We start from the raw sequence: 27769 nt of genomic DNA on the forward strand, positions 1-27769 counted from the left end.
TAACACGCAATAACTAGTTCTGCGAAAAATTTATGTGACGTCGGTTCACACAAAGTTGTTGAGGAACCACTGTGTGGCCTTTGGGTGCAGCAGTAACTACACTAAACAGAAATTGCTCTTGGCTCTACAACGGTGCAACGTGGATCAACTGTGGTTTTTTTACATGTTGTAAACTACACTCTTCAAATTTTCACACTCTTATGGGTGTAATGCGGGTGTATTTATCTTCTCACCCTTGTAAACACCCTTGCAACACCCTTTTTAACGGAAAATGGTGTTCAATAAGAAAACACCCTCAGAACACCCCAGTATTTCTAATTTTCACCCTAATTTTACGGGAGTAAGTGAACAAGCTTACAGTATCTGATAAATGAACATTGGTAGTTAACGCTTTGATACTGGCTATACATGAAACGCGCCCTACCTGCGCTTGAATCAGGTAGCTGGAATGAGTAGACAGGGGCATCTAGGCAGCAGCGCACTGACACCGAACAGCGGTCAAAAACGAAGTTTCCCGCGAATTTTGATGTCGAACGGATGACACTAATGCGCCGACTTTGCACAACGAGATATCCGCGAAAGGCTTCGCATGATCAATGGAAAAATATTTACAATGCTATCACTGAATACTTAAAGGTGTGCAACCAGTTAGACTTGGAATGGTTAGGAATGAGGGCCAACGGTAAATAGCTCACCAACTTACGGTTTATACATGACATTGGTATACTCAGCAATGCGGCAGACTATTTGCAACGAACGTTTGAGGGCCTTAGCGAAGAAAGTGTAAGAGTCTGATTGAAGGTTAATATGCAGAAGAGAAAAGTAATGTTCCACGGCCTGGCGAGAGAACGAAATGTCATTGTCGGCAGTCAACCTCTAGAACCTGCGCCGAAATACGTTTATTGAGGTTAATTACTCGCAGAGGCCTCTGATCAAAGAAATTAACAAAAATAAAGAAATAGTTGGAGAGCTTACGGCAGGCATTACTAAATCATGACCATCGAGCTTACTGCTATTCATTGCTATCTACCGTTACCAACATATAGGGCCGAAACTTGCAGGTTACCAAAGAAGCTTGGGAAGACGTTGAAGACCGTGTAACGAGCGATGCAATGAAAATGTTAGGCGTGACGATAATAGACGGGAAGACAGCGATGTGGATTAGAGAGCGAACGGGGATAGCCGATATTATGGTTGACATTAGGAGGAAAAAGTCGTGCTGGACATACCGTGCAATGCGTAAAGGGGAGAACCGCTGGTCTATTGGAGTTGCAGAATGGGTGCTAAGGGAAGGGAAGCCCAGTCGAGGACGGCAGATATAAGGTGGGCGTGTTAGAATTAGAAAATTCGAAGACACATGGAACCAGTTAGCACAAGAGAGGGGTATTGGAGATCGCTGGAGAAGCTTTGGTCCTGCGATGGACATCAAAATGGGCTGATGATGATGTCACGACATCCATGCCAGCTTCGTGGCATGTCATTCATGTTATGTCATGCATTCCTGTCATACACGTTCTGATAACTCGATTGCGTTGATCGTGGGCGGGGGGGGGGGAAGTAGCGGCGTAGCCAAGGGGGCACGCCTGGCAGTTGTAGCGCTTACTAACAGTAAAATTTTTGCTACTATGGCACTGACCGAGCTACTTCCCCCTTCACAGTCAATTGGGACCGCCCCTTCACACGAAAAGTTTTCTGGCAACGCCACTGTGGGGAGGGGGGGTGTAAGGTTGCTCTAGACCCCTGCCCCTAACTTGTCAACATAAGTGGGGGAGGGGAGGGGAGCTGCCGCCGGTCCGCAAGCCTTAGGCAGACCAATTACCACCTGCCTTTCCTTTTGGACGTGAATACTGCCCTAATGTCATTACACAGTAGGATTCACGGCGGTTCGAGGGCATGCGACAATAAAAAAAAACTACATACAACCATCAGCAAGTCTTAGCTTGAGCAGGCCTTTGGGATCTCGGCAAGAATTTCACAAAAAGAAAAGCTTCGTGCCCCTCTTACATGCATTGTCAGCTCTGAATCCCCACCGACTGCACATTTCCGGTAAGAAAAAAATCACACAGAAACTGCTCTGGGAGTTGTCTAAGTATGCGTAAGCATTCTGACACTTGCTCATCTACATGAAGTCCAATGTAATTCTCAATGTTATGAGACTTGATCCGACGAGTATTAGCGAATGCGCTGCGGCGACACGAGCTGCTCTGGTCGGCGGCGCAAAGTGAATGAAGCAAGTAAAGCACTGCAGGTGGCAGTGCTACGTGCGCTGATGACGTTCCGTTCCTCCTGAGCCGTTATCGCTCTTTAGCGCCTCGCTCATCCGCGTCCAACCATTATCAACCGTTCTCCGGTGGTGTCTGCTTGTGGCCGCGCGAACGGTATCTTGAAAGCGAACTGCAATGCGTCCGGACAGAGTGTGCCCACTGCTGAAAACTTCACGCGCTGTGTTCTCGCAGTTTACTTCGCTTTGAAAATAGACGCACGTACACCTATTTTGACAGTGATCTACGAAAAGTGCATAGTACGGCATGTGCTGAGAGCTTTGTGAGAGCTTCGGTCGCGTTGAAGCGAGAGCTAGCACGAAGGTGAACTCACTCGCTGCTGCGGATTCAATTTTGAAAGATATTGTACGATACGTACTGACGGACGGATGGTTTTTCCTGTTGGGTAAGTATAGAAATGCTTCCGTAATAATAAAAAATCGTGGGGCCTGCGAATCTCGCGATAACAAACAACACCAACCTACCCACCCGCCCCCCGCTGAGCGCTGCCGTCTTGGTCGCCCCCTCTCCACCCCCGGGAAAACGGACACTACGCCTCTATTTCAATTGAAGAAACGATCATGAAACGCTAACAACGACAAGAACGGCGTTTCCTAACGCATTGTCTCATGGCCTCCGAGATATGCGCGAGAAGCTGGCGCACGCGAACCTGGGAGGCCATAATTGACCGCTTAATAGCATAAAAAGACAAAAGAATAATGCCAAGCGACACAGTAAAAGAATGAAAACAAAGAACTGACCTCAACCATACTGTTTGGGGAAAAGAAATAAATATTAGACAGCCGCTACACACGCAACTAAAGCCACCACCGGCGGCATAACGTCGGAACCACCAGTTGCCAACATTCATTGGCGCTTTTCCGCTACACCGGTGCTAGGGTGGCTAGCCACCCTACCGCTGCCTCGTCTCCGCTACGAGAGCCGCCATATTTTCGCGCCTATCGTTTTGTTTTTCTGCAAGTCCGCGCATGCAGCTCATCGGTGGATGCACGGCTGCACGGCGTCGCATTGCGACCTGCGTCATTTTCTCGTGCGCGCACAATCGGTGTGAGACATGTCGCATGTGAAATGCTTGATAGAAGTGCCTCACGTCCAAGGGAAGCGGCGGTACGGGTGCTACGGCGGTGGGTCCGGTTCTCGGAAGCGTCGTCGGGTTCTTGGCATACAGATTTCAATCACGTGCAAATGCGTTTAGCCCTCCTATTGAGCTCCGGAGCAAAGCGTGCAATATTTCATGTGCCAGATGCAGTGCCCGTCATCATAGTGTGAATTTCGAGCGGCAAACGAGAACTGCGGCACTTAGCGCACACTGCGGCAGCTAGTTCAGCGTGGAAATTGTTTTAGGTTACCGTAATATATTGCTGTCAGTCTAACCTGCGGCTTGTGGACAGCTAGCCTTTTGACTTTCGCTTGTGGCAGCGATAGTTATGCAAATGGAAGCGGTAATAATTTTCGAGAGCAGACAGTTGGTTCGCTCGATGTTTGGTCGTGTTCATGGCGTTATGAAGGCTAGAAAACTGGCTTGATGGTGCGTAGGTCCAACTTCAAGAGGCGTAACGTTGCGGCTGTATGCGTTTGTTCTCCATGGCGCTAGTACCACTTTCATGTTTTGTTGCATGAGAGTGGTAGCTGCTACATGCCGCCTGGGCAGAATAAAATAAACACAATTTCCTCGCTTTCATACGTATGCAATGTGACGTAACAAAATTTCCTGCGTTTTATTCGGAGCATAAATATTATATACAGTATAGTTTAGTATGAAACTCGTATTCTATCTTGGCTTAGTAGCCGTGAGACAAGTCAAACTCGCATTCCTTTTTGAATTGTTCGCCCAAACCGCACCGCCCCTGGCAGATGCGTCGTCGGGCATTTGATAGCAGCTTCGCTACGTGAGTCGTTTTATGCGCAAATATTGCCCGGTTAAGTATCCTGTTAATTTATGCCGACACTCCTTCATCTTATTTTTAAGCGATTACTATCCCAGAGTACTGGACGATGCCAAACTTGTTGTGAGGTTTAGCAAACGCGGGAAATTCAAAGTGGCGTGGCTGCAAGTTCCTGTTTTTACGCTTCTTGCATTCAAAGCCAACAGACACAGTATCACTGATTTATTACCATTTCTGCAGTACTTGATCAATATAATGTGACAACTGTATTTGCTCTTTAATGTTCTCCATTTATTGTGTATTCAGCTTGGCTGCTAGAAAATGCTTGAATTTTTTGCAGTATCCAAGTGACGGAATATTTCACTGACAGCCGTGTGTGAAACACGCAAGACGACAAAACTGATAGCAAAATGATTAGATGTTTCTTTTATAGAGTTCGGACTCGACTTTTGATGAGGATGTCGATCGGTCTTGGGCCTGGTGACAGCACACCGGACATGGCCAAAGTGCAGCCTGTCAGTTGAGTACCCCGAATGGACCATCAACATCGGAAAATGAAGCAGAGCCAGGTAGGGGCAATTTTCACTTTGGAACAGAATACTGACAGCTGCCTTTTTTTAAAGAACTGAATAATATATTTACAAAATAATCCTTTCTCTTTGTGCAGCCTACATATAATTGTTTTTGGCTTGCTATACAGATTTTCAGAAAGCAGTTCTTCTGAACCCTTTTTGCATGCACAAATAAATAAAGAGTGCACTTTCTGCAGAAATTGATGCACTGAAATGTGCATTCGGAACACACAGAGATGCAAAATAACCAACAACTTTAAAGCGGTAAAAAAAAGAGGCTTGAAAGTTGTTCTAACATCCTAACCCGCCTTGGCCTACGGAACTAAATATAACAGCAACAGAGGTGCGTGCAGAGAAGTGTTTGTAAATGCTTGCAAGAGATGGAGATTGTCTAAGAAATTGTTTTTATTTACTCGGAGCTTCTTGGTGGCATGGCAGTGCAGTAAAAGCTCAAGATGATGTCCTGCTCCTAAAAAAGCACTTTTGATTTTAAAATTATATTAAGGGCTTTTACATTCCAAAGTCACAACCTGAAGTTTTGGGAACCTGGGCTTCTATAATGTACACCTGAATCTAAGTGCATAAGGGTTATTGCATTTTATCGCCATTGAAGGGCAGCTGGCATGGCCTAGATTGAAGCCGTGACCAGCATGACTGAGCAGCATGGCATCATAGTAACTGGGCTATAACACCAGGTCAGAATGAGAAATACTGCTTAGAACTACCAACTTCTTGGCTCACAAGCACTTTGCACTAATGAATGAATGTGTGTGTTTTAGTGGCGCAAGGACCAGATATGGCCAAAGAGCGCCAATTTAGTGTTAGTGATTTCGCAGTGGAATGATGATTTCTGTGAAGAAGATGAGACTTGGCTGTAAAGGGGCCTAAATATCGTCGCTGTAAAGTGCGTAAAATTTACGTGCTATAATATTATGGCGATGACTAATGACGAATACTATGTACATTAAAATCCATCGTAGAAGAATGATACAAGATAGAAAATATATAAGATAGTAAAATTACTTGGAGCACTGCTGCCTCGTCAGAGCCCTTGAAACACAAGGATCTAGAGGCATGTGCTATACGAAAGACCTATCACAGCGGCATCCTCTGAAGAGAGAGAGAGAGAGAGAGAGAGAGAAACTTTATTGTGGTTCCTTCAAGGATTTAGCGTCTCGATGTCGCGGTCGTCTTGGGCGCCGGCGACTTGGAGCCTCTTCCAGCAAGGGTGGGCCCCTATTCCAGGGCTCCACTGAGCCTAGCTACCTGTCTAGCGTGCTGCACTAAGGCCCTTTGGGCCGTGAGCTCGCAGCTGGTAAGCCGACTCTCCCATTGCTCCGCACTCGGGTTATTGTGTTGGTGGAATGATTTATTGTGTTTACATTCCCATGTGACATGGTATAGTGTGGGTGTGGCCCCGCACCGTGGGCAGGTGTCTCTGTATTGTGTTGGGTACATTTTGTTCAGGATGTATAAATTTGGGAAGGAGTTTGTCTGCAATCTGCGCCAACTCGTTGCTTCCTCCTGCGTTAGAGCTTTGTGGGGTGGGGGATATTTCGCTCTCGTCCCTCTGTATAAGTTTAAGATTTCTGTGTATCCTCCCTCACAAGCGTGTGGGTGATACTCCGGGGCGCGCGACTGCTCTGCTCGGCACGTGGTCTCTCGAGCTAGGCTGTCTGCCCTTTCGTTACCCTGTATGCCTGCGTGGGCCGGAATCCAAATTAACTTGTGCGTAACGTTCCTCTCGGCGAAGTTGGCTCCGCCAAGAATTCTGAGGGCGGCTTTGCTAATCCTGCCCCTCGTGTAATTTCTGCACGCTTCCTTTGAGTCTGTTAAGATGTTTAGAGGCCTGCCTGTCCTATATCCTTCTACTGCCGCCAGCGCCACGGCAATTTCTTCGGCCTCCGCTGTGTCGGCTGCCTTTACCGTCGCACATGTGATCAGATTCCCGTCACCGTCCACCACCACCGCCGTGGCCGTGCGCTTCCCTTCTCGCGGGTACGTGGCAGCATCCGTGTACACCGTGTTCTCTAGTAGCGCGAGTGTCTTTTCCACGTATTCGGCTCGCGCCTGCCTTCTGCCCTCGTGGAGGTTGGGGTCCATGTTCTTAGGTACTGGCCTAACGCTTATTGTTTTTCTTAAGCAGTCGGGCACGTCTGCGTATCTATCTACGTGTCCACTCGTGTCCCGTCCCAGCCTAGTCAGGAGCGCTCTCCCTGCAGGGGTGCTTTTGAGTCTGGCTTTTTGCGTTTCAAGCAGGGCTTCCGCCAGTTCGCTGAAAGTGTTGCTGATGCCCAGTTGGAGCAGTTTTTCGTTTGAAGTGTTTTTTGGCAGATGGAGAGCCGTCTTGTATGCTTTCCTGATTATCGTGTCCGCCTGTTCCCTCTCTCCTTTGGTCATCGCGTGGTACGGTAGCGAGTAGATGACTCGGCTGACGACCAGGCTGCCGACGAGTTTGAGTGTGTCTTCCTCTTTCATGCCGTATCTTTTTTGGGAGACCCTGTTGATCATCCGGCCCACCTGCTCCGTCACTTTGCTCAGCAGGCTGATGGTGTGGCTGCATTTTCTGCTGCCCTGTAGCCACATGCCCAGGATTTTGATCATATTCTTTTCCGGGATGTTTTGACCATCAAGCGTTACTTCCAGCGTTGCTTGGGTGGGGTGTCTACCTACTCTCAGTAATTCGGATTTTTCTGTGGAGCATACCAGTCCCCTCTCTCTGGTGTACTTTTCGACACAGCGCGCAGCCTCTTGTAGCTTCTCTTGTTTTTCTCCCAGTGAACCTTGCGTGACCCAAACCGTGACGTCGTCCGCGTACATCGCGTGTTGGATGCCATGAATCTCGCCGAGTCGTTTTGCCAGGCCGATCATCGCCACATTAAATAGCACGGGCGATATCACGGAGCCTTGGGGTGTGCCTCTACATGGTGTGGAGAAGGTGTCGCTTCTCAACTCCCCCAGCCCTACCGTTGCCGTTCTGTCGGTTAGGAAGTCCTTGACGTAGTCGTGTACTTTCCTTCCGCAGTTGGTGTGGTTGAGGCCCTCCATTATGGCCGCGTGGCTGACGTTGTCGAAGGCGCCTTTGATGTCGAGCGCCATCACAACGTTTTCACCCGCCTTGGGCATTGTGTCGAGTACCTCCTCTTTGAGTTGCAGGAGGACGTCCTGCGTCGATAGGTTGGCCCTGAAGCCATACATGCTGTCAGGGTACCACCTCCCGTTCTCCAGGTGCTGCTGGATCCTTTTGGTGACTATTCTCTCATACAGTTTTCCCAGGCACGACGTAAGCGAGATCGGCCTGAGATTCTCGATCTGTAGTTTCTTGCCCGGCTTGGGTATCATGACCACGATGGCGTGTTTCCATTCTGCCGGTACCTTCCCCTCTTGCCAGAGCGTGTTGAGGTACGACGTCAGCTGATCGACTGCCTCGTCGCTTAGGTTTCTTATGAGCGAGTTTCGAATCTTGTCCGCTCCCGCCGCTGTATTCTTGGTATTCTGAAGAGAGGACCCGCTACGAACATGTGGGGCTAACAACATGCAAGACAACATCTTTCAGAAAACGTAGGACTGAGTTGGTGTCAAATAAAGGTTCTGGGCCGAGTAGCATTACGGGATGTAGGGGGATGTGCTGCCGGTATGCAAGAGAAAAATGTTTCCTTCTCTCAGATTCGGCTGCCCGACGCTCCAGTAGGACGTGGAGGACGGTCAGCCTCTCCCCGCATCTACCACAGGTTGGAGGCTCGTTTCCCGTAAGTAAAAAATTATGTGTGCCAAATGTGTGTCCTATTTTTAGACGACAGAATAGGACATCTGTCAGGTGCGATTTTGTTACAGGAGGCCAGAAACCTAATTGTTGCTTTATTACATGCAGCCTATTATTTGTTTCCAGGTCCCACAAGCGTTGCCAGTAGTTTGGCACTTTCCTTCTTAAGAAAGGCTTCAGGTCTGTGACAGGGACCGAAAAAGTAGGATTAACTGCATGCAATGAAATTGATGTGGCCATCTGGTCCGCTAGAACGTTACCCTCGATGCCCCTATGTCCAGGCATCCAGCATATAATCACGTGTTGGTTAGATATATATGCTGTGCACAGGACAGAGTAGAGTTCATTAATTACCGGATTTTTGTGGTTACAGAATGACACCAAGGCCTTCGCAACACTAAGGGAGTCCGTATATATAACTGATTTCTGGAGTTTTGATTTATTTATGTTTTACAGCTGACAACAGTGCGTAGGCCTCAGCCGTAAAGATACTAGTTTCCGGATGCAGTAAGTCGGATTCCGAGAAGGATGGACCGACGGCTGCATAGGACCCCCCTGTCGCGTGACTTCCATGCATCTGTGTAGAACTCCGTGCAGGAGTATTTGTATTGGAGTTCGCGGAAATGCATTTGGATTTCAAACTCTGGAGCATGCTTTGTGACTTGCACAAAAGATATATCGCATTGTATCAGCTGCCACTCCCAAGGAGGTAGCAGCTTGGCTGGATGCATTAGGCGAAGCTCGAGGAGTGGGACATGCATTTCCTGACTAAGCTCCCTCACACGCAGCGAGAGAGGCTGTCCTATGGAGGGACGATTACGAAACAGTGTAGCGTATGTCATATCGTTAACGGTGTTAAAACACGGATGTTGAGGATTAGAGTGGACTTTCAGAAAGTATGTTTGGCTGATGTATGTTCTCTGCAGATGAAGTGACCACTCATTTCATTCTGCATATAAACTTTGTATGGGACTTGTTCTGAAAGCGCCAGTGGCCAGTCGGATTCCTAGATGGTGGACTGGGTCTAGCATCTTTAGTGGGCTCGGGGCGGCAGAGTGATAAATCACGGCAGCATAGTCTAATCGTGATCGAATGAGGCTTTTACAGAGTTTCAATAAACACTTCCTGTCACTACTCCACGTAGTCTGGGGTAGAAGTTTCATTATGTTCATTGTTTTTAGACATTTTTCTTTAAGATGTTTAATGTGGGGGACGAAAATGAGTCTGTAGTCCAGTATAACACCTAGAAATTTGTGCTCTTTGTTTACAGCTATTTGTTGTCCACCCAGTTCTAAGCAAGGATCTGGGATCATTGCTGTCTTTTTTGTAAAAAGAACGCAAGAGCTTTTGTTAGGTTTGTCCTAAATCCATTCTTGTCTGCCCACATCGACACTTTGTTCAGGCCATGCTGTACCTGTCTCTCGCACAATGCGAGGTTACAGGATTTGAAAGCTATTCGTTTGTCGTCCCCGTAGACAGCATAAAAGATTGCCGGTGGTAATGGAGCGCGAAGCGTGTTCATCTTCACGATGAAGAGTGTGCAGCTGAGCAGGCCTCCTTGGGGTACAACCGTTTCTTGCGTAAAAGGACGCGAAAGTACATTACCGACTTTTACCCGGAAGGTACGACTGGACAGATAGCTTTCTATTAGGTTTAGCATATTACCATGGATGCCCATTTCTAACAAGTCTCTTATGATTCCGTAAAGCCACGTTGTATCATACGCCTTTTCCGTATCGGGAAATATCGATAAGAAGAACTGTTTATGTATAAATGCTTCCCGGATATTTCCTTCAAGACGTACGAGATGATCGGTTGTGGAGCGCCCTTCTCGGAAACCGCACTGATAAGGATCAAGCATTTTGCTCATTTCAAGGAAATAGATGAGTCGCCGATTAATCATTTTTTCAAATACCTTACAAAGCCAACTTGTGAGGGCGATCGGGCGCTAACTTGCCCCTGAGAAAAGATCTTTGCCTTGTTTCAAAACAGGAACCACAATGGCTTCTTTCCACGCAGTTGGAAGGTATCCTACAGCCCAAATGGTGTTGAAAATTGTGAGTAGTGTAACTTGGGTGTCATTGTGTAGCTTTTTGATCATTTCATACATGATTCTGTCAGATCCCGGTGCAGAGCTCTTGCATGAGCTCAAGGCAGCTCTCAACTCGGCAATACCGAAAGGGAAGTTGTACGATTCATTCTGTAGACATTTTCTTTTGAGTGGCTTACATTCTTCTATTTGTTTATATTTCAGAAAGGATTTCGAATAATGTTTTGAACTTGACACGCTCTCAAAGTGCTCCCCAAGTGAGTCTGCCTGATCTTGCAGCGTATCACCCTGTGTGTTTACCAGAGGGAGTGAACATGTTTGTCGCCCTCTAATTCATTGTATGCGGTTCCAGACTTTCGCCTCATCTGTAAACGAGTTAATAATCGATAAAAACTTGTGCCAACTTTCTCTTCTGGCTTGTCGGCGGGTTCTCCTGCCTTGCGACTTTACTTTTTTGAAGTTGACAAGATTCTCTGCAGTGGGCGAAGCGCGTTGCAACCCCCATGCTTTGTTCTGATTCCTACGTGCGATTCTACATTCATCGTTCCACCACGGGACACGCCGTTTGCATGCCGAGCCACTTACTTCACGTATGCATTTAGATGCGGCATGTATAATTAAGGCTGTAAAATATTCCACAGCCGCATCAATACCTAGCGAGGACCTGTCATCCCATGATATACTAGTTATGGTTCGGAATTTCTCTCAGTCGGCTGTGTCAATCTGCCACCTAGGAGCCTGTGGTAGATATTCGTTTTCTTTAAGTGTTCTTTATAGTATGGGGAAGTGGTCGCTTCCGTAAGGATTGTTCGCAACTTCCCACTTGAGTTCAGGCAGTATAAAAGAGGAAACTATGCTGAGATCAATTGAAGAAAAAGCTTTGTTTGCAAGACAGTAATATGTGGGTTTCTTCTTATTCAGAAGGCACGCACCAAAAGAGAAAAGGAACTGTTCAACAAGACGACCTCGCACATCTATACGAGAGTCGCCCCACAGCGAGCTGTGCGCATTGAAATCGCCAAGAACAACATAAGGTTCTGGCAATTGATATATATAGGACTGAAAATCATGTTTGTTTAATTTGTAATGTGGGGGTATGTAAAGCGAGCTAATGGTGATGAGTTTGTTTAGGAGAACAGCTCGAACCGCCACTGCTTCAAGAGGCGTTTGGAGCTTTAAATGTTGACACGCAAGGCTTTTGTGGATAACAATAGCTACACCTCCCGATGATGCGATAGCATCATCGCGATCTTTGCGAAAAGTCATATACTGTCGGAGAAAGTTTGTGTGTTTGGATTTTAGGTTTGTTTCCTGTAAACACAGCACTTTTGGTTTGTGTTTGTGTATGAGTTCTTGTACGTCATCCAGGTTTCTAAGAAGACCTCTGACGTTCCATTGAATAATTTGTGTATCTATATTTAGAGTAAATTGGTACTGTGTGTACGGAAACGGAAGTGATGCCTTAGGTTACAGAGCTCTTTCGAGGCCCTTTAACGGGGGTTCTGCCCTTTCTGGAGCGTTCGAGGGAGCCTCGCCGCTCCTTAGGCGTTTGGTGTGCCTTGAGGACAGGTGTAGTGTCCATTGCCTCTTGTGAGGCGCCGGAAACGTGCTCTTGAGAGCGAGAAGTTACAAGAGAGAGTCCTGCCTTGGAGGGCAAGACCCCTGCGCCCACCAGCCCGGAGGTCGATGGGACACACTGCAGAATTTCGCTGCGCCGGCACCTTCGGGGTCGATGGTCCCCTCTGCTGTGTTGACGGAGCAGCGCTAGCTGCAACCGCCGCGGGGGCAGATGGTGTAACTGCCGACTCACTGCCTGTGGGTCGGACAGCCGCCGGATGCCGTTGTGACGCTGCCTCCTTACGCGCCACATCGGCGAAGCTGCTCTTAGACAGGTATGACACCAGCCTACGTGCCTCTTTGAAAGATATGTTTTCTTTGACTGATTGTCACAATCTCCTTTTCTCTTTTCCAGGACGGGCGGGACCGCGAGTATGCGGCGTGCTCGCCATCACAGTTGACACAATGTGGAGTGTTCTGGCATGTTTCGGAGGACTGTTCATTGTCACTGCACTTGACGCATGTCAGCCGGCCTCGACAGTTCTGTGAACTGTGGCCGAACCTTTGGCACTTAAAGCATCTAAGAGGATTGGGCACGTATGGCCTAACACGAAGTTTGATGTAACCGGCCTCGATGGACTCGGCGAGGACACTTGAACCGAAAGTATCAGGTGTTTCGTCTTGATCTCTTTCCCATCTCGCCTCATCTTAATTCGCTTAACATTTATGGCATTCTGTTCACTGAAGCCCTCCAAGAGTTCAGCTTCAGTGAGCTCTAGCATGTCATCGTCCGAGACAACGCCGCGGGTGGTGTTCATGGTACGGTGTGGGGTTGCTGTTACTTGGGTCTCCCCAATGACACAAGTTTCGGCAGTTTCTCATACTGCTTCTGATCCTGGAGCTCCAAGAGAAGATCACCACTTGTCATTCTCGACGCCCTATATCCTGTTCCAAAAACTTCAGTTAAAGACTTCGAAACAAGGAACGGTGAAATGTTATGCACTAGTTTGTCTGGCTTTTCTGAGTGAATCACATGGAATCGAGGAAAGTTCTGGACTTGTTGCCCGAAAAACTGAAAGAGATCTTCGGTGTGCCCTCGTTTCTGAGGGCGATCAGGGATTTAGGAAAAGCGTTTTCCATAAGTACAGTTGGGTTTTCGGCCGCGATGCCGACCACCCACCATGGAGCCCAACAGGGGGACGTGACAGAAGTTCCTGCTAGAGAAACCCTGCCAACGCCAGCCGTACATCTCTGCTATAACCAAATACAGCATAAACAAGGCTGGCTAGCTACACAAGGTTAACCTTTGCCGCCGAGAAACTAGAAAGTGAGGAGAAGTGATGAGAAGACAGGAAAGATGAGAAAGGCGAGAGAGAAAGACGAAGATTGGAGAGGAGGACAGGAAAAGGCGACTGCCGATTTCCCCTGGGTGGGTCAGTACGGGGGTGCTGTCTACGTGAAGCAGAGGCCAAAGAGGTGCGTTGCCTCCGTCGGGGGGCCTTAAAGGTCCGAACACCCGGCATGGGCTCAACCTCCAGGATCCCTCTTTCCCCGGACACGGCTAAGCCGCGCACAGCTAAACGCGGGAGGGGCCAACCCTCGTGTGCTCGGGTACGTGGTGTCGCAACACATCAAACGCCTGCTGACACAGACGCCCCTGCGGGGACTTTGCACTAAGTTAAAGGAGTATGGAGTACTGACAACAACCGTTTATGTACCAATTTCTTTTTAGGTTGTAGACTCCATTATTAGGGTTCTAAGCTTCAATTAGTCAAAACTAGGCTAAATTACAGAACCAACTCAAAACGCGCAATTTATAGCTGGATTTGGTCATGAAAAGGGAGTCAATTCATGTCGCCGAAAATGTAGGTGGCAGTCACACTATTTCATGCATTTTGCCTAAAACATAGTCAATAATAATTAATCAATTTCTAAAATATTCTTCTCAAAAAGTGTTTTTTTCTAGCATGAAAGAAGGAGCCAAATGGTGTTGAGGTGCACGAGTGGTTAGTTGCGCAGCACTTCTTGCATGTATTCACAGGCTTCTTTCAAGCTTGAAAAAAAAGAAACATTTCTATTGCACCAATTGAGGAGTAGAAAGCTGGATTGGCAATTTTTCAGTATGCTTTACAATTTTCTCACTGACACTTATGCTTTAAATATAATATTTGAGCAGTCATGTAATCGTTAATAACTAACTACCTAATTAGTAGAAATGCAAAAATTGGTCTGACTTGCTCAAAACGATGGCAAACAACACTACCTTGGTTCTGTCCAGGTACGTGGCACTTGTACATATTGAAAGCTTGCACAAGTCACACAGGCCACCTGGTACTTACAAGGCATATATAAAAGCGGCTAAGTTGTATAAGCCAGCCTTATGTAGCGAATCATGAGAAAGAGCCATGTTTCTTTGACTTAAGGGCCCGATGAGATTTACATGCTCTACACCTTGTATCAGTGTGTTCTTGGCCTGTTAGTAGTTTATATGCTACATAAACAATTTTTTGCACATGTAAGCTCATATGCATCTTTCGGGTATATTGCCTCGTGTTTCCAAAAAAAAAACCATCCTCGCACTTCCTTCATTATGTCTTCATCTGTTGCTCTACTAAATTTTCAACATGCAACTGCACGAATTTTCATCTAGTTTTCATAATTTCTGGTTGTGTGATGGCTTTATTTCTGAGCCAGTTTTTCTTAAACCCTGTTGCACACAGCAGTGCTGTCCTGAGTGGGAATTGTTTTTCTTTAGATTGACATTAATACACATTACCTGGGCAATGCAAGACTTTCTACGTAACACGGCCCTGCAATAATGTTTTATGTTGCATTCCAGCATCATGCAAAGCTGTTTACTTACAAGATAAGAATATGTATGTGTTGGAAGTAGCAGAACTGGAAGAAGCCATGAGGTAATGAGGCCAAGGAAAGCATACAGGAACATGATTTAAGTTTCTTTATATGAAGTATAGAAATGATAAATTCAAGGGAAATGAAAGTGGATGAAAAGACATCCAGCTGTAGGTGGAACGAGCCCAGAACGTTCACACTACCCATGTGAAATGCCAACCACTGTGGTACTACGGCCGCGTTCCAGCGCCGACAATATGAGGGACCACTGTGTATGATTGAATGCTGCCTTGGTAGCACATTGGTTACTGCATCGCATGCCTAATGCATAGGTCGTAGGTTCGTTCTCCACCCAGGGCTGATTGTTTTTTTTTAACATTTTCATTTCCCATTTTTATCTCTACATTTCAATAGAAAACTGCAAATCAGTTTCCATGTGCCTTCCCTGGCTTCTTCCAGCTGCGATTAGGAAAAATCGGCACCCTCAGTTCCCTTTTTTCTCTCTTGGAAGAACAGGAGTTTCATTCTAAAAAATAATGAATTCACCTTGTACAACATCTCAATGTGGTGGTCTCACAAACAAATCTTATCACTGCATTTGTATCACTAAGTAAAGTTTTGTTGAAATGATGATATAGCATGGGACCTAATTAGTAGACTTTGTATACAGAGATATGGCTAGTCTAACAATATGAGGATTTTAAGAAGCACTTCTAACATGGTCAGATCATCTGTTTAAAAAAAACTTTAATCTAACATGATTTCAGGCATAACTCTTGCCCCTCAAAAAAATTTGGATCATCTGCATTGGCAGCACTTTAAGAGAGCACCAATACTGCTTCGATTGAAGTAGCCTCGCGGCACATGAAGCATCTCTTCTTGCGCAGTCAAGGAAATCTTATCTGAATATCTGAGGTGCATGTGTCATATGCTCGAATGCTGTTTAAAGGCTGCTAATACGAAAACTACTTCAATAGCATTTCAGGGACTGCTTCAGTAATCTATGCTACTCGATCATAACCAATTTACCGGAGTGAACTTTCATCACAGTTGGCTTTAAAATGTTTATGCAAAATACCACAATTGCCCACTAGACATGTGACTGCACTAAAACTTGGAATTAATGACCAGTATAATTTATGGGACAGCAAAATTAACACAAAAATATAAGCTGCTCTTAAGGGCAGCTTTCCCTCAATGCCGACCGTAACTCATCTTTGACAGTCAGAGCAGCATTACATCGGGCAGAACGAGTCTGACTCGTCATTGGCGATATTGGTACTACTTCCTGTCACTAATACAGCTCGGGATAACTTGTTAAATGGTTAAAGGTTGTGGCTTCGTTGCTGCCCAATTTTAATTCTGCAACTGTTACACTTGGGAGTAGCAGCGTGTGTATGTATGTGTGCATTCATCAAAACGATTTCATGCTAGAACACAGCAACTGTAGTGCAGAGAGGCATCAGTCACCTTTATATATTTGTTTTGTAAATATGCGCTAAGTTTATCTTTTGCAGTATAGACTTGGCGCTTTTTGGTGAAAGATGCCCTTTTGCTGTTAAAACCTATCAATTAATTCTCTTTTTGCAGTATCAGGTGCTTATCTTTTTTTCAGGATCGGTGCGCCAGTTTTAATTTGTTCTTCTTGAACAGTGCACTTCCCACTAACAAGACTGCATATAACCTGAGGTGTCCCTTTTTCAATAAAATTTTTGAGGTTGTCTTTGTCAAACTCGATTTCTTGCCTCAAACGAGTTTGTACAAACTGACCAAGCTGATAATTCTACCTGCTTATATATGAAATATGTGGCAGTTATGAATCCTCATAATGAATGACACAGACTACAAAAATTGTACGTATTGAAACAATTTCATGAAATGTTTAAATATCATCTAAACTTAACCCTGCTTTTTTACCACAATCCAGGGAGAAGTCCCGGTAACACCATGCATTCAGTATGGTGGCCCAGACGGTGTGTATGCAAGTAACCTCTTTCATGTGGACCAAGAACTACTCTTCAGTGTCTCGCAAGTACTTCCATGCGAAGCCCTCAACATTTTCGTATCAGTGGAATGACTGCTCATCTATCAGAGCGTCCATCCCGAAGGCTGCCATTTGTAAAGCTCCTGAACCCCTTTAAGAAAGCTTACAAATTTTTTTATTTACTTTTGACGGTTGGTCATAGAATCTGAATATTTTTGATGTTTCAACATATTTACCTGGCACAGAGTGGTGCAATAACTTTTATACCAGTGTTTAATGTATTTAAGTGATGCTCACTCTAATGCCTATGTGTTTTTGTTAGTGTTTAAGAAATTTGAATGTCTGATGAGGTAACAGCATTTGACTTTGTCGCCTTGGCTCGTTTCAATGAGCTACTAGTAAACAGGACGTAAAACTTACCACACGCGAGCTGTAGCATTTTTGTTTTCATGACCACAGTATGCACGTTTCAAAAGATTGAAAATGGGAAAAAAGCCTCAAGAACATAATCATCCTAGAATTCTTATTTCCAAGTAAAAATGAGCTTTGGTAAACAATAAGCGCGTATTCACTTGAGCTTAAAAGTACAGTCATTCATTCCTAGTCACTCCATATGGAACCATGCTGTCAGCTAACAGCTTTGCAATGACTAATGCATCATACATCTTGGGAGCACATTGGCCGCATTGTCTACAGGTATAGTTGATAAGAGAATCTCTTGCGCGCAGATGTGCCACACAGTTGATGACTGATGGATTTTTTGTCGTCTTCATGTTACTACCACGTATTCAATATTCATTTAGACGTAAAGGACACTACAGGTATTGAAATACCAAATGGCAGTCCACAATTCACTTTTGGACTGCTGTACACATATATTGCCGGCAAAAAATTAATTAGGAAGCATACAACTGTTCACAACTGAACTGAGAAAAGCCAGGAGGCAAGCGAGGTTTGCTTGGTTAAAGATAGCACCAAATTTGTCCAGTACGTGTCAGAAGCAGTGTACTGTTTTCCTTTCACATGTGCTCAAATGCACATAGGGCAGACTGGCTGGTGCCTGAGATCACCATATTTCACTCAAAAGACCAGTATGCTCGTCCGACTTGGCCACGCATATTCGCAATGGGGCTTCAGGCCGGATTAGGATTGTTTATCTGTTTTCACCCATGGTTGAAAATTGGAAAGCGAAATCAGTCAGGCACACCACATAAATAACAAGAAGCGTGAGCCAGCCTCCATTATCAACGCATGAAGAAAGGCGTCCTTCCTAGATTACAAGGGATAGAAATTAATCTGTGCCTGTTTACTTTTTTTGATGCAAAGACCGTTTATCGTGATTTTATGCCTTTGTATTACAACTTCTGCTTTTCCTCTCGAATTAACTTGTGCACAACACAAGCGCACATCCAGTGCTATTTTTGTTAATCCTTCCATCAACATAAACAGTCAGTTGTTAGCCGAGGTCATAATGTATGGTCTCCTTTCCCTCCCTGCGTAAATTTTGTCCTGAAAAGTTACATGAACTGATCAGCAAATTCAAATGGACACTAGAAGTTTCACCGAGTGGGCATGGCTGGTTCTCAGAAATGCACCAAAGCAGTCATAGGTATATCTTCGGATCCAGTAGTGTGTGCAACCTGGCTGCGACATTACTGCAGAAGACACACTCACAACGGCTACAATGTCTACCAGCACGAATGGGGGCAGCTTGCAAACAATATGAAGAAATGGAGAGAAAATAAAGCAAGCTTACCAGAAAACTCCTCGCTACTTATGTAACTGCAGCACGATGAATACTGGCCTTCCTATTTCATTTCAAGAAACTGGAGGTCATGAAATGCGTATATACCAGTGGCAGTTATTCTGATGACAAGGCACAAATAATTGTAAATATCAATGTTAAGCAATGGTTTGCACACTGCGTGCTTAGAACTGTGACATATACGGCACACTACACTTCCAATTCTTACATGGACAAAAACTGCACATGTGTAGCATAAGCGGAAAGGAAAATATGTAAATATAAGCTACAGCATAGGAAACAGTTTGAAACAAATAAAACGAAAATAAAAAGAAATATACGGTGTAATAAGCAAAAGTAAAATTTACCTTCCAGCAAAGCGATTTATGCAAGAAAAATAATAAACGTCGGGACATGTGAGGCGTAGTTTTATGCAGAACAAGATAATGTGTGCATAATGTCTACAAACACAAATAAGCAGCAAGTGGAATAAAGTTGCGTAAATATTTCGCCTATTTAGTAAGGTGCGTTAAGTAACATGTCGATAAACTTATCTACTAATGATACCGAGATCCTACTTTTGGGAACACGTACACTTAATGCATACCTGACATGTCCATCCAGATTACGCGCCGTGCTGCTGCAGCCATGGCCACGGGTTATTATGTGGACACTGTCCAGGGTCACGGCTTCACCACTACAAAAATAATTTTGTCTTAACTTATAGCTGTGACACAACAGTACTGTCACATCGTGAATACATGCACGGATCATGTAAAGACAGTCACAAAAACAATGCCTGCGCTGGTGCAGAGTGGCAACACAGCACAAAGTCGAAGCCAATGATGAATGTCATGATGATAGGGACCCCTTCAACAGAGCAAAATTTTGAACACGCACGCAGCAGCAGCGCATTGCAAGAATGTTTGTTTACATAACAATTCTAGAGTTTCTTTCATGAGTTTAAGCAACTTTCCCTTGTAAAGTTTAGTTACGTCAAAGCAATGGCATCACCCCTTGTCTTGAAAAGAAACCTGTACCAGTAGCAAGCTGTGATTGCTTACATTTTCCCCCTATACTGTTCGTAAACCGAAAACCTTGTAAGCAGTGATTAATTACAACGTCGAATCATTTATAAGCAAGGAAACGTAATTGCAGTAAGAATCTGTCAAGAGGCAGATGAGTCGTTATCATGCGACTTCAGCAGAAAAGCGGGAGCTCGCGCACAGGCGCGCATGATGAGCACGATTTTTTCCGAACGTAATCTTTCTCATCGGAAGAACACGCTTATCAAGATATTCAATTTCACATTATGGCAGTAAATTTGCGTAACTAAACTCTGACACCCAGCAAGCATCGGCACAAATTTGACTGTTGTTGTGGGAGTTCTCTTTACTACGTTCGCAAGGCACTTTATGCCCGCATGAGAAGCACGCACAAGACGTGTGTAGTTAGCAAAGACGGTTACTCACCTTTTGAATGGTACGATGCGGTCGAAAAGCTCCCTCTAAGTTGCCGGTGCTGCGATGTTACTCCCAGCATTCATGCCGATGCATTGTGGACGAGCAGTGGCACGCTAACAATAGGCATTATTTCTGTGCGACGTCCACCAAATTTTCCACAACCAGGGACAAAGAGAACGAACTCCACGGCATGAACATCGTTGGTCCACATTTGGCTGGCCCGCCACGCATACGGCGAGTTTGCAGCGAGACAGACGCTGTCTGTGGCACTTATGCGCACGCGAACTACGTCACATTTCATTACAGCAAATACAAGAACACACAATCAAATAAGCACATCGCTGCAGCTCGCATACTCGACCAACTCGTTGTAAACAGTGTGACAGGCTAAATGGATGGATGCTATAAGCGTCCCTTTTGAAACAGGGTGGTGGGTGGCGCCACCGATAGGTCGCATGGGGCCAGCGTCTTGTGACAACTTGTGCGGCTGCTATGGCCTCCGTGATGTCTATAATATGAACCAGTACACTCATGTTTTGTGCCATATTGCGCCCAACTGCCTATAGCTGTTGCAAGACAAACAGAACAACAGATAAGTCTATATTGTAAGCTACAGCTTGGCATAGAAAGAAGTTCTATGACGCATTTTCGATTTTGAATCGCTTCTGCTATCTGCAGTCAGCAAAAGCATGGCCTTTGAGATCGAAAAGTGTTATCCCTATGGAAAGCCGTCGCTGTGGCGTTATTCAAACGATTGGCACTTCGGTCACCTCTCTTAAAGCACATGAATTACGTATTTCGCACCTCCCCGTGCTACCTGCGCCGTCACTACATTTTAAATAACTTCCTGCTGTCGTTAACATCGACTGTATAGCCTCAGACATCGTTGACGGGATCTCCGAGGGACACATGTGCAGTGTGCGATACTTCAGTGGGCGTTGCAACAGTGTCCAGCGGAAAGCATCAAATCTGCTCGTGTGGCGCAGCTTACACCCCTGTCCTCCGTATCTTGCTTTCGTGTTAGTGTGTATAATGTGCGCGGGTTGCACTCCTGTCGTCCGCGCCTTCTGTGTTGATCGTTCGACCCACGAAGATGCCTCGAAAAACCCACATGTCTCGGCAGCATGCATTTGTCTTATCTTGTATGTGCCTGAAAAGTGCGCCGGCGTACGAAGTGCTTGCAACCAAGTGCTACAGTGCGTTCCAGCAAACAGACGCTGCCGCTAATGCGCAGTTTTCTTTGTCATGATCATGTCAGTCTGCACAATTGTCGGTTCGCACTTAAAGACAAGTAACACAGCCGAGAAATCAATATATATAAATTATGGGGTTTTACGTGCCAAAACAACTTTCTGATTATGAGGCACGACGTAGTGGAGGACTCCGGAAATTTCTACCACCTAGGGTTCTTTAACGTGCACCTAAATCTAAGTACACGGGTGTTTTCGCATTTCGACCCCATCGAAATGCGGCCGCCGTGGCCGGGCCGGTCCGAGAAATCAAACCACGCAGAAGAAGGCGTACGCTATAACTTTGCACTGTTTACCAAAAATGATAACGTGGTAACACGAACTCACACTGCTCTTTAAAAAGAAAAGAAAAATACGACGCTGTTATTGTGCCTAGCCCGGATAAATTCGAATCGTTTCCAGAGTACTCGGCTCTCACGCCGTGTTATATCGCTTTCTTCATTTTTGTCTCTTAGACTGCCCCCAACGATGAATCTAAGCCACTCCTATCAAAGGCCAAGGGTTAGATTCCCACCCAAGGTCATGAGTCCGAGTGCCTTAATTAATTGTGTCCTAATTAACGGTACCCTAATTAACGCCGTCTTCGTTTACACCAATGGTCATGGGTTCGACTACCACCAATAGACCTGGGTCCGAGTGCCTTAATTAACAATACCTTAATTACCTGTAGATTAATTAACACCGCCTTCATTAACGCCAAAGTTAGCGGGTTCGACTCCCACCCAAGATCATGGATTCGAGTGCTTTAAATATATATTAATTAACTGTACCTTAATTAACACCACCCTAATTAACAGCAAAGGTCGTGGGCGCGAGTGCCTTAGTTAAGCATATCTTAATTAACAGTACCTTAATTTACTCTGACTGAATTAGCATCGCATTCATTAACAACAAAGGTTGTGGATTCGAGTGTCTTAAATAACTGTACATTAACTGTGCCATAATTATATCGCCTTCATTAACACCACATGTCATAGATTCGACTTCCACAAAGGGTCGTGGGTTCGAGTGCATTAATTAACTATGTCTTAACGTTGCCTTCATTAACACCAAAGCTGGTGGTTTCGATTCCCATGAAAGGTCGGGAGTTTGTAACCTCTTTGTACATCGTGTGCTCCGGCCGACAATGCCGGATTTTCTGCCTCATAAGCCTTTTAATACTATCGCATTAGAAAGAATTTTTGACGACTTGGCATCGTACAATTATTATATGACGTACTTTGACATTACCAGTAACACAAAAAACTTTATACTCTTCTCATCAGAATTCAACAAAATTCACAACAAAAAGGTTAGAGATTTTTCCTGCAGGACCAACGCATTCAAAAATTATTTTTTCCCGCGCACGATTTCCGAATGAAACTCACTACCTGCCACAACTGTCTACTGTCCAACGGTTTCATCCTTTCTTTCTTCACTTTGTGAATAAACCTGAGCATTCATCCCTCGTTTTTACCAGTCAAATCATGATTGTGAAAAGGTTTCTCCTATGTTATTTATGCAGATTCTTGTTCAGTGTCTGTTATCTTGTTTATCTTATTTCTTACTTGTTCTTTTTAAATGCCTACTCCTGCCTAAGGCCTAGTGACAAGGCTGGCAGTACTTGTAAAATAAATTGGCAAATAAAAGGTGCATTGTCATTTGAGTCTCTGATGTACTTGTGATGCCAATAAACATTAGATGATATATTTCTTATGAATGTCTGATGTCACATTAGGAATACATAACGTTCTCTACAGAAACTCATTGTTCATTTTCATAAGCGCAGGTAGCTTTAGGCAAATCCTCACAGTGGGGTTATCCCACGGGGTTGATATCTCTGCTTGCTCGATCTCCTCAATACTAGCTCTGCGCTTCCTCGGGCGTTCCCAAAGTTCGACATTTTGAAAGGTCTGCTCATGTTCCCGCAAACCATGTGAACTTTCTGAAACCCCAGTAACGAATCTCAGCGAGTTCTACCTTCGCGAAACGTGGGGTTCTCTTTAGCAAGCTTGCCTTGCTTTGAAACATACCTTCGCGTGCCTACAGAGGATTACAACAGCTTACTACCCGCGCCTATGTCGGAACGACGTTTTGCCGCTTGTCTCGTCACGATATGCGAATCAGTTTACTTACCCGCAACGCCCTCATTTGAGCGGACATGTTCCGTAGTCCTGTGGTAGGAGTATCGATCTGGAATGTTAGAAAATGAGAAATTATTATTATATCGACGAGTATTCATCAGCTGCATTGAATTAGCACCGTGTAACGCGTGGTACCTTTAATTTTGTCTCCGTAAGAGAACGCAGTTAAATGATTATTAACACAAAATGCTGTCACATTATCAATTTTTTATGCTGTCGATCCAGTAATTACGCTATTGTGCTTCAGTTTATATGATAAAGCCCTGTGGCCTGACATGAAGAGCGCCTTTATTCTCACTTGGCGAATTGCACTCCACTACTACGCCTGCCAATTTCGCATGATGAATCGGTGAGCCAGCTATCAGAGCAATTATTTATTTCAAGAAGACGTGGAACTCAACCAAGTGAGTTCAGCACGCCGAATGGATTAGCTCGGGCGCCCGCCTTTGCATAGCCTCTGCTGCTCCTCCACGCGTCACTTCTTTGCCTCGATAAGAATGAGAAAAGTAAAGCAAAATCAGACGGCAATCAATGAAGGCCGCCTTCAGTTCTTACGTGCGCACTGTTCACTGCCACGGCAGCCGACCGCACCCTAATGTGGCAGGAACACGAATGAACTCAAGTCCATACGCAGCGTAAAAAAAAAAGAAAACAAGTGGTCCAAATTATTGTGGAGCAGAGCTGTTCGGTGCCTTTCTCAGCTCAAAGTGTAGCTTCGGGACTAAAACCTCTTCATTAATTATTGTGAATAACGTCGTGACTAGGTAAACAGGTGTCCGATACATCAAGCTTTAATCACTGCATAAGAACTATTTATCACTGGCTGGCGCTCCCTCTATGATCTTGCTCCATATCATGCTTGGCCACCACTGGTTATGAATTGTTATTGTGTACGATGCTGTGACCTTTGTTGCACTACTAAAGAAATGCTCTGTTGTAAATTTATGTGACATGGTATTCTTCCTGCATAATGTGCATCACGGAGTCACACACATGAACGTCGTGCTGTTGTTACACGACAGGTTTATCAGTTAATAAACAACGCCTATAATTTTAATGCGAAGCATTCTTCTCCAAGTCATGCAAGTTTCTGGGGTGTATCTCGCCATTTTCTAGCGTCAGCGTCAAGGCAACAACCGCAATCTATAATACAGGATAGGAAGCAGCTGAGGCTTCGGTTAGCGACCGTGAGGGGGACTGCAGAGGAGAACCAACCAAGCGCGTTATTATCTGGAGCAAGAGACGCTAACAAGCGTCGCTAACTTAGGCTTCGTTCATATTTACAATCGTGATGACCTGCACCGCCCACCGTCTTGCTGCGACCATGCGCTGGGCGCATTTATGATGCGCTCCGTGAAGCGTCGTTTCTATGATATCAGGACTTATCTGGCAATTTTGTTGTCCAGGGGCGCCATGTTAACGAGGTACAACGATCATGAGATGGCTGCAGCGGGCTGAGACTCTAGACTCCACCGAGCACGCTTGGATGTCATGGAACCTCACCCGCTTCATATGCCTGGCCCTCCCGAGATTCGTCTCAGGTTGAGATCCGCATCAGCCACACTTCTGAATGCTCGTGGCGTCTGATCTCCCATGGATGGGATCCCCTCCATATTTGCTATTGCGACTTGGAAGCCGCATGCTTTAGAGACGCACAACGCTTGACTGTTGAAAGCACGCCGTCTCAGAGCTGCTGCTGCGATGCAGCCAGCTAGCCTCTTCGCATAGCAACACACACACGCGTGCGTCTAGCAGCCATTGATGTGTATCGACGCTGTGTCGCCGGGGAAATGAATTACGGGGTCACCGTCGGAGCTTGCCGAAACGGCACAACTCATAAAAACATACTCTAACTAAGCAGAATGCTTCGCATTACTTATGTCAACTGCATTTGAGCCTGAGACTTTTTTGTTACAATTTCAAGGAAGCGGGTGCTTTAGTTCAATTTGCTTATATACCTGTAAATATTTGTAAATAAGGAAGACAAGAAACATAGAAACAACACTTGGAGAACCAGCATAGCGTCTTTGGTGACGTTAGGATCTGCACGCACTACAAGAAGGAGTTACAGTAGTTATATATCAACACCATGCGCTTAGCTACAACTAATTTGAAACGTCAGAGTTGCCAAGTGATGAACTTGTGGCTCACTTCTAGGTTTCATGGGAACCAAGATTTCGTATGATATTATCTTGTGATAGCTGATACTCTTGTTGTCGTTGCATTGCCAAGTCACTTCAATGCCGCTGAATCCATGTCGACCAGTGACATTCCATCGAAGCTGTGTTCTTTCTCCGTTTGGAATCACTGTCGCTGCCGGTAACGATGCCAGACCTGAAATCGGGAGACCCATAAAGTTGAAATTCTTAACGAACGCACTCCTAGCGAACAGGGCGCATTTGTCTGCGAATCCCAAGTGATACTGAGCACTATCCCATCCAATTACAATAAATGAAACTCGTGCAATCGATGCCTGTATGGTCATCCCGGCATTGTTGTGTTCATAAGCCCAACGTATCCTGTATAGCATCTATAGTCACAAAGAGTATGTCAAAGATGTTATGCACAAATGAAACACTGATTTACACAACTGATATGCTCCTTCCCACCTACAAATTTACACACGTATACACGCACACGCAGACAGACTTCCACAAGCGCATAACAAATATCCACTTTATGCACTGTCAGTTGAGCCGTTACTACACATTATGTTATGTTCAGAACTTGAGCACCAATCACGGTCAGATATTTCGTTTTCTGTTCTTAACGACGCAGTTGCCTTATAATATCTCCCTCTACGTTACGAAGCACAACAAACTCCTTTATTGCGCCCATTCCTGAGCGAACATCAAACAAACCCTGTATGTCAAGAATAATACGGAGCGATGTAGTAGGGCACCTCTCATAGAATTAGGCCGTGGCGCCTCGAGGACTTATATTGGAAATTAGTGCATTTTTGAAGCAGTAAATGAACAGCGCTATGTTTCAAGTTCATCGCCGCAAGGGATGAGTTATCAAAGCGCTAACGCTCTTCCTTGATGCACATGCTATGTAGTATGTTCAATAGTGCAATAGTATATATGAAGGGATGCCCATTTGAACGGTCAATTGAGGCCACCTTTTTATGTCCGAATCGAACGAAGAAATTTATAAGCGGATATCCACACACGTATCCGTTAAGAGACAAATCAGGCAATATCATTATTAATATGCATGAGATAGTTGAAGCGGCTGAGGAGCTCTATAGAGATTTGTACAGCACCAGTGGCGACCCTGACGATAATGGAAGGAGAATAGTCTAGAGGAATTTCAAATCCCACAAATAACCCCAGAAGAAGTAAAGAACGCCTTGGGAGCTATGAAAAGGGGCAAGGCAGCTGGGGAGGATCAGATAACAGCACATTTGTTGAAGGATTGGGGTCAGATTGCTCTAGGAAAACTGGCCACCCTGTATACGCAATACCTCATGACCTCGAGCGTACCGGAATCTGGGAACAACACTAACATTATCCTAATCCATAAGAAAGGGGACGCCACTGACTTGAAAAATTATAGATTGATCAGCTTCTGTCCATTGCCTACAAAATATTTTCTAAGGTAATCGCAAATAGAATCAGGAACACCTTAGGCTTCTGCCAAGCAGAGGACCAGGCAGGATTCCGTAAAGGCTACTCAGCAATAGACCATATTCACACTGTCATTCAGGTGATAGAGAAATGTGCGGAATATAACCAACCCTTATATATAGCTTTCATTGATGACGAGAAAGCGTTTGATTCTGTCGAAACCTCAGCAGTCATGGAGGCATTACGGAATCAGGGTGTAGACGAGCCGTATGTAAAAATACTGAAAGATATCTATAGCGGCTCCACAGCCACCGTAGTCCTCCATAAGGAAAGCAACAAAATCCCAATAAAGAAAGGTGTCAGGAAGAGAGATACGAGCTCTGCAATGCTATTCACAGCGTGTTTACAGGAGGTATTCAGAAACCTCGATTGGAAAGAATTGAGGATAAGAGTTAATGGAGAATACCTTAGTAACTTGCGATTCGCTCATGATATTGTCACGTGGTGGTGACGTAGAAGAACACAGTAGCAATACTGTGAACGACAAAACTAACTTTTATTGGGCGAACGTGTGCCCACAAGACAGGCTACACTTATAGCACAACGATAGCGGCGAAAACGGTCGGCGATCGTCGAAAATCTGATGAGCGGGTCAAGCGCGTCGGCTTTTATA

At 45.2% G+C, this 27769-nt stretch overlaps 1 protein-coding gene across 1 annotated transcript in view; it reads right to left on the reverse strand.

The window, feature by feature from the left end:
* Window positions 1–27769, reverse strand: part of LOC142569564 (uncharacterized) — a 189771-nt gene that overhangs the window by 19429 nt on the left and 142573 nt on the right. Inside the window, exons 7-8 of the mRNA XM_075678618.1 lie at window positions 25679–25861; window positions 23520–23576 (exon numbers count right to left, since the gene is read on the reverse strand). Of these exons, the coding sequence (XP_075534733.1) occupies window positions 23520–23576; window positions 25679–25861 (240 nt within the window). The remainder of the gene's footprint in view (window positions 1–23519; window positions 23577–25678; window positions 25862–27769) is intronic.

Source organism: Dermacentor variabilis, chromosome 1 (assembly GCF_050947875.1).
Source record: "Dermacentor variabilis isolate Ectoservices chromosome 1, ASM5094787v1, whole genome shotgun sequence".
Taxonomy (NCBI): Eukaryota; Metazoa; Arthropoda; class Arachnida; order Ixodida; family Ixodidae; genus Dermacentor; species Dermacentor variabilis.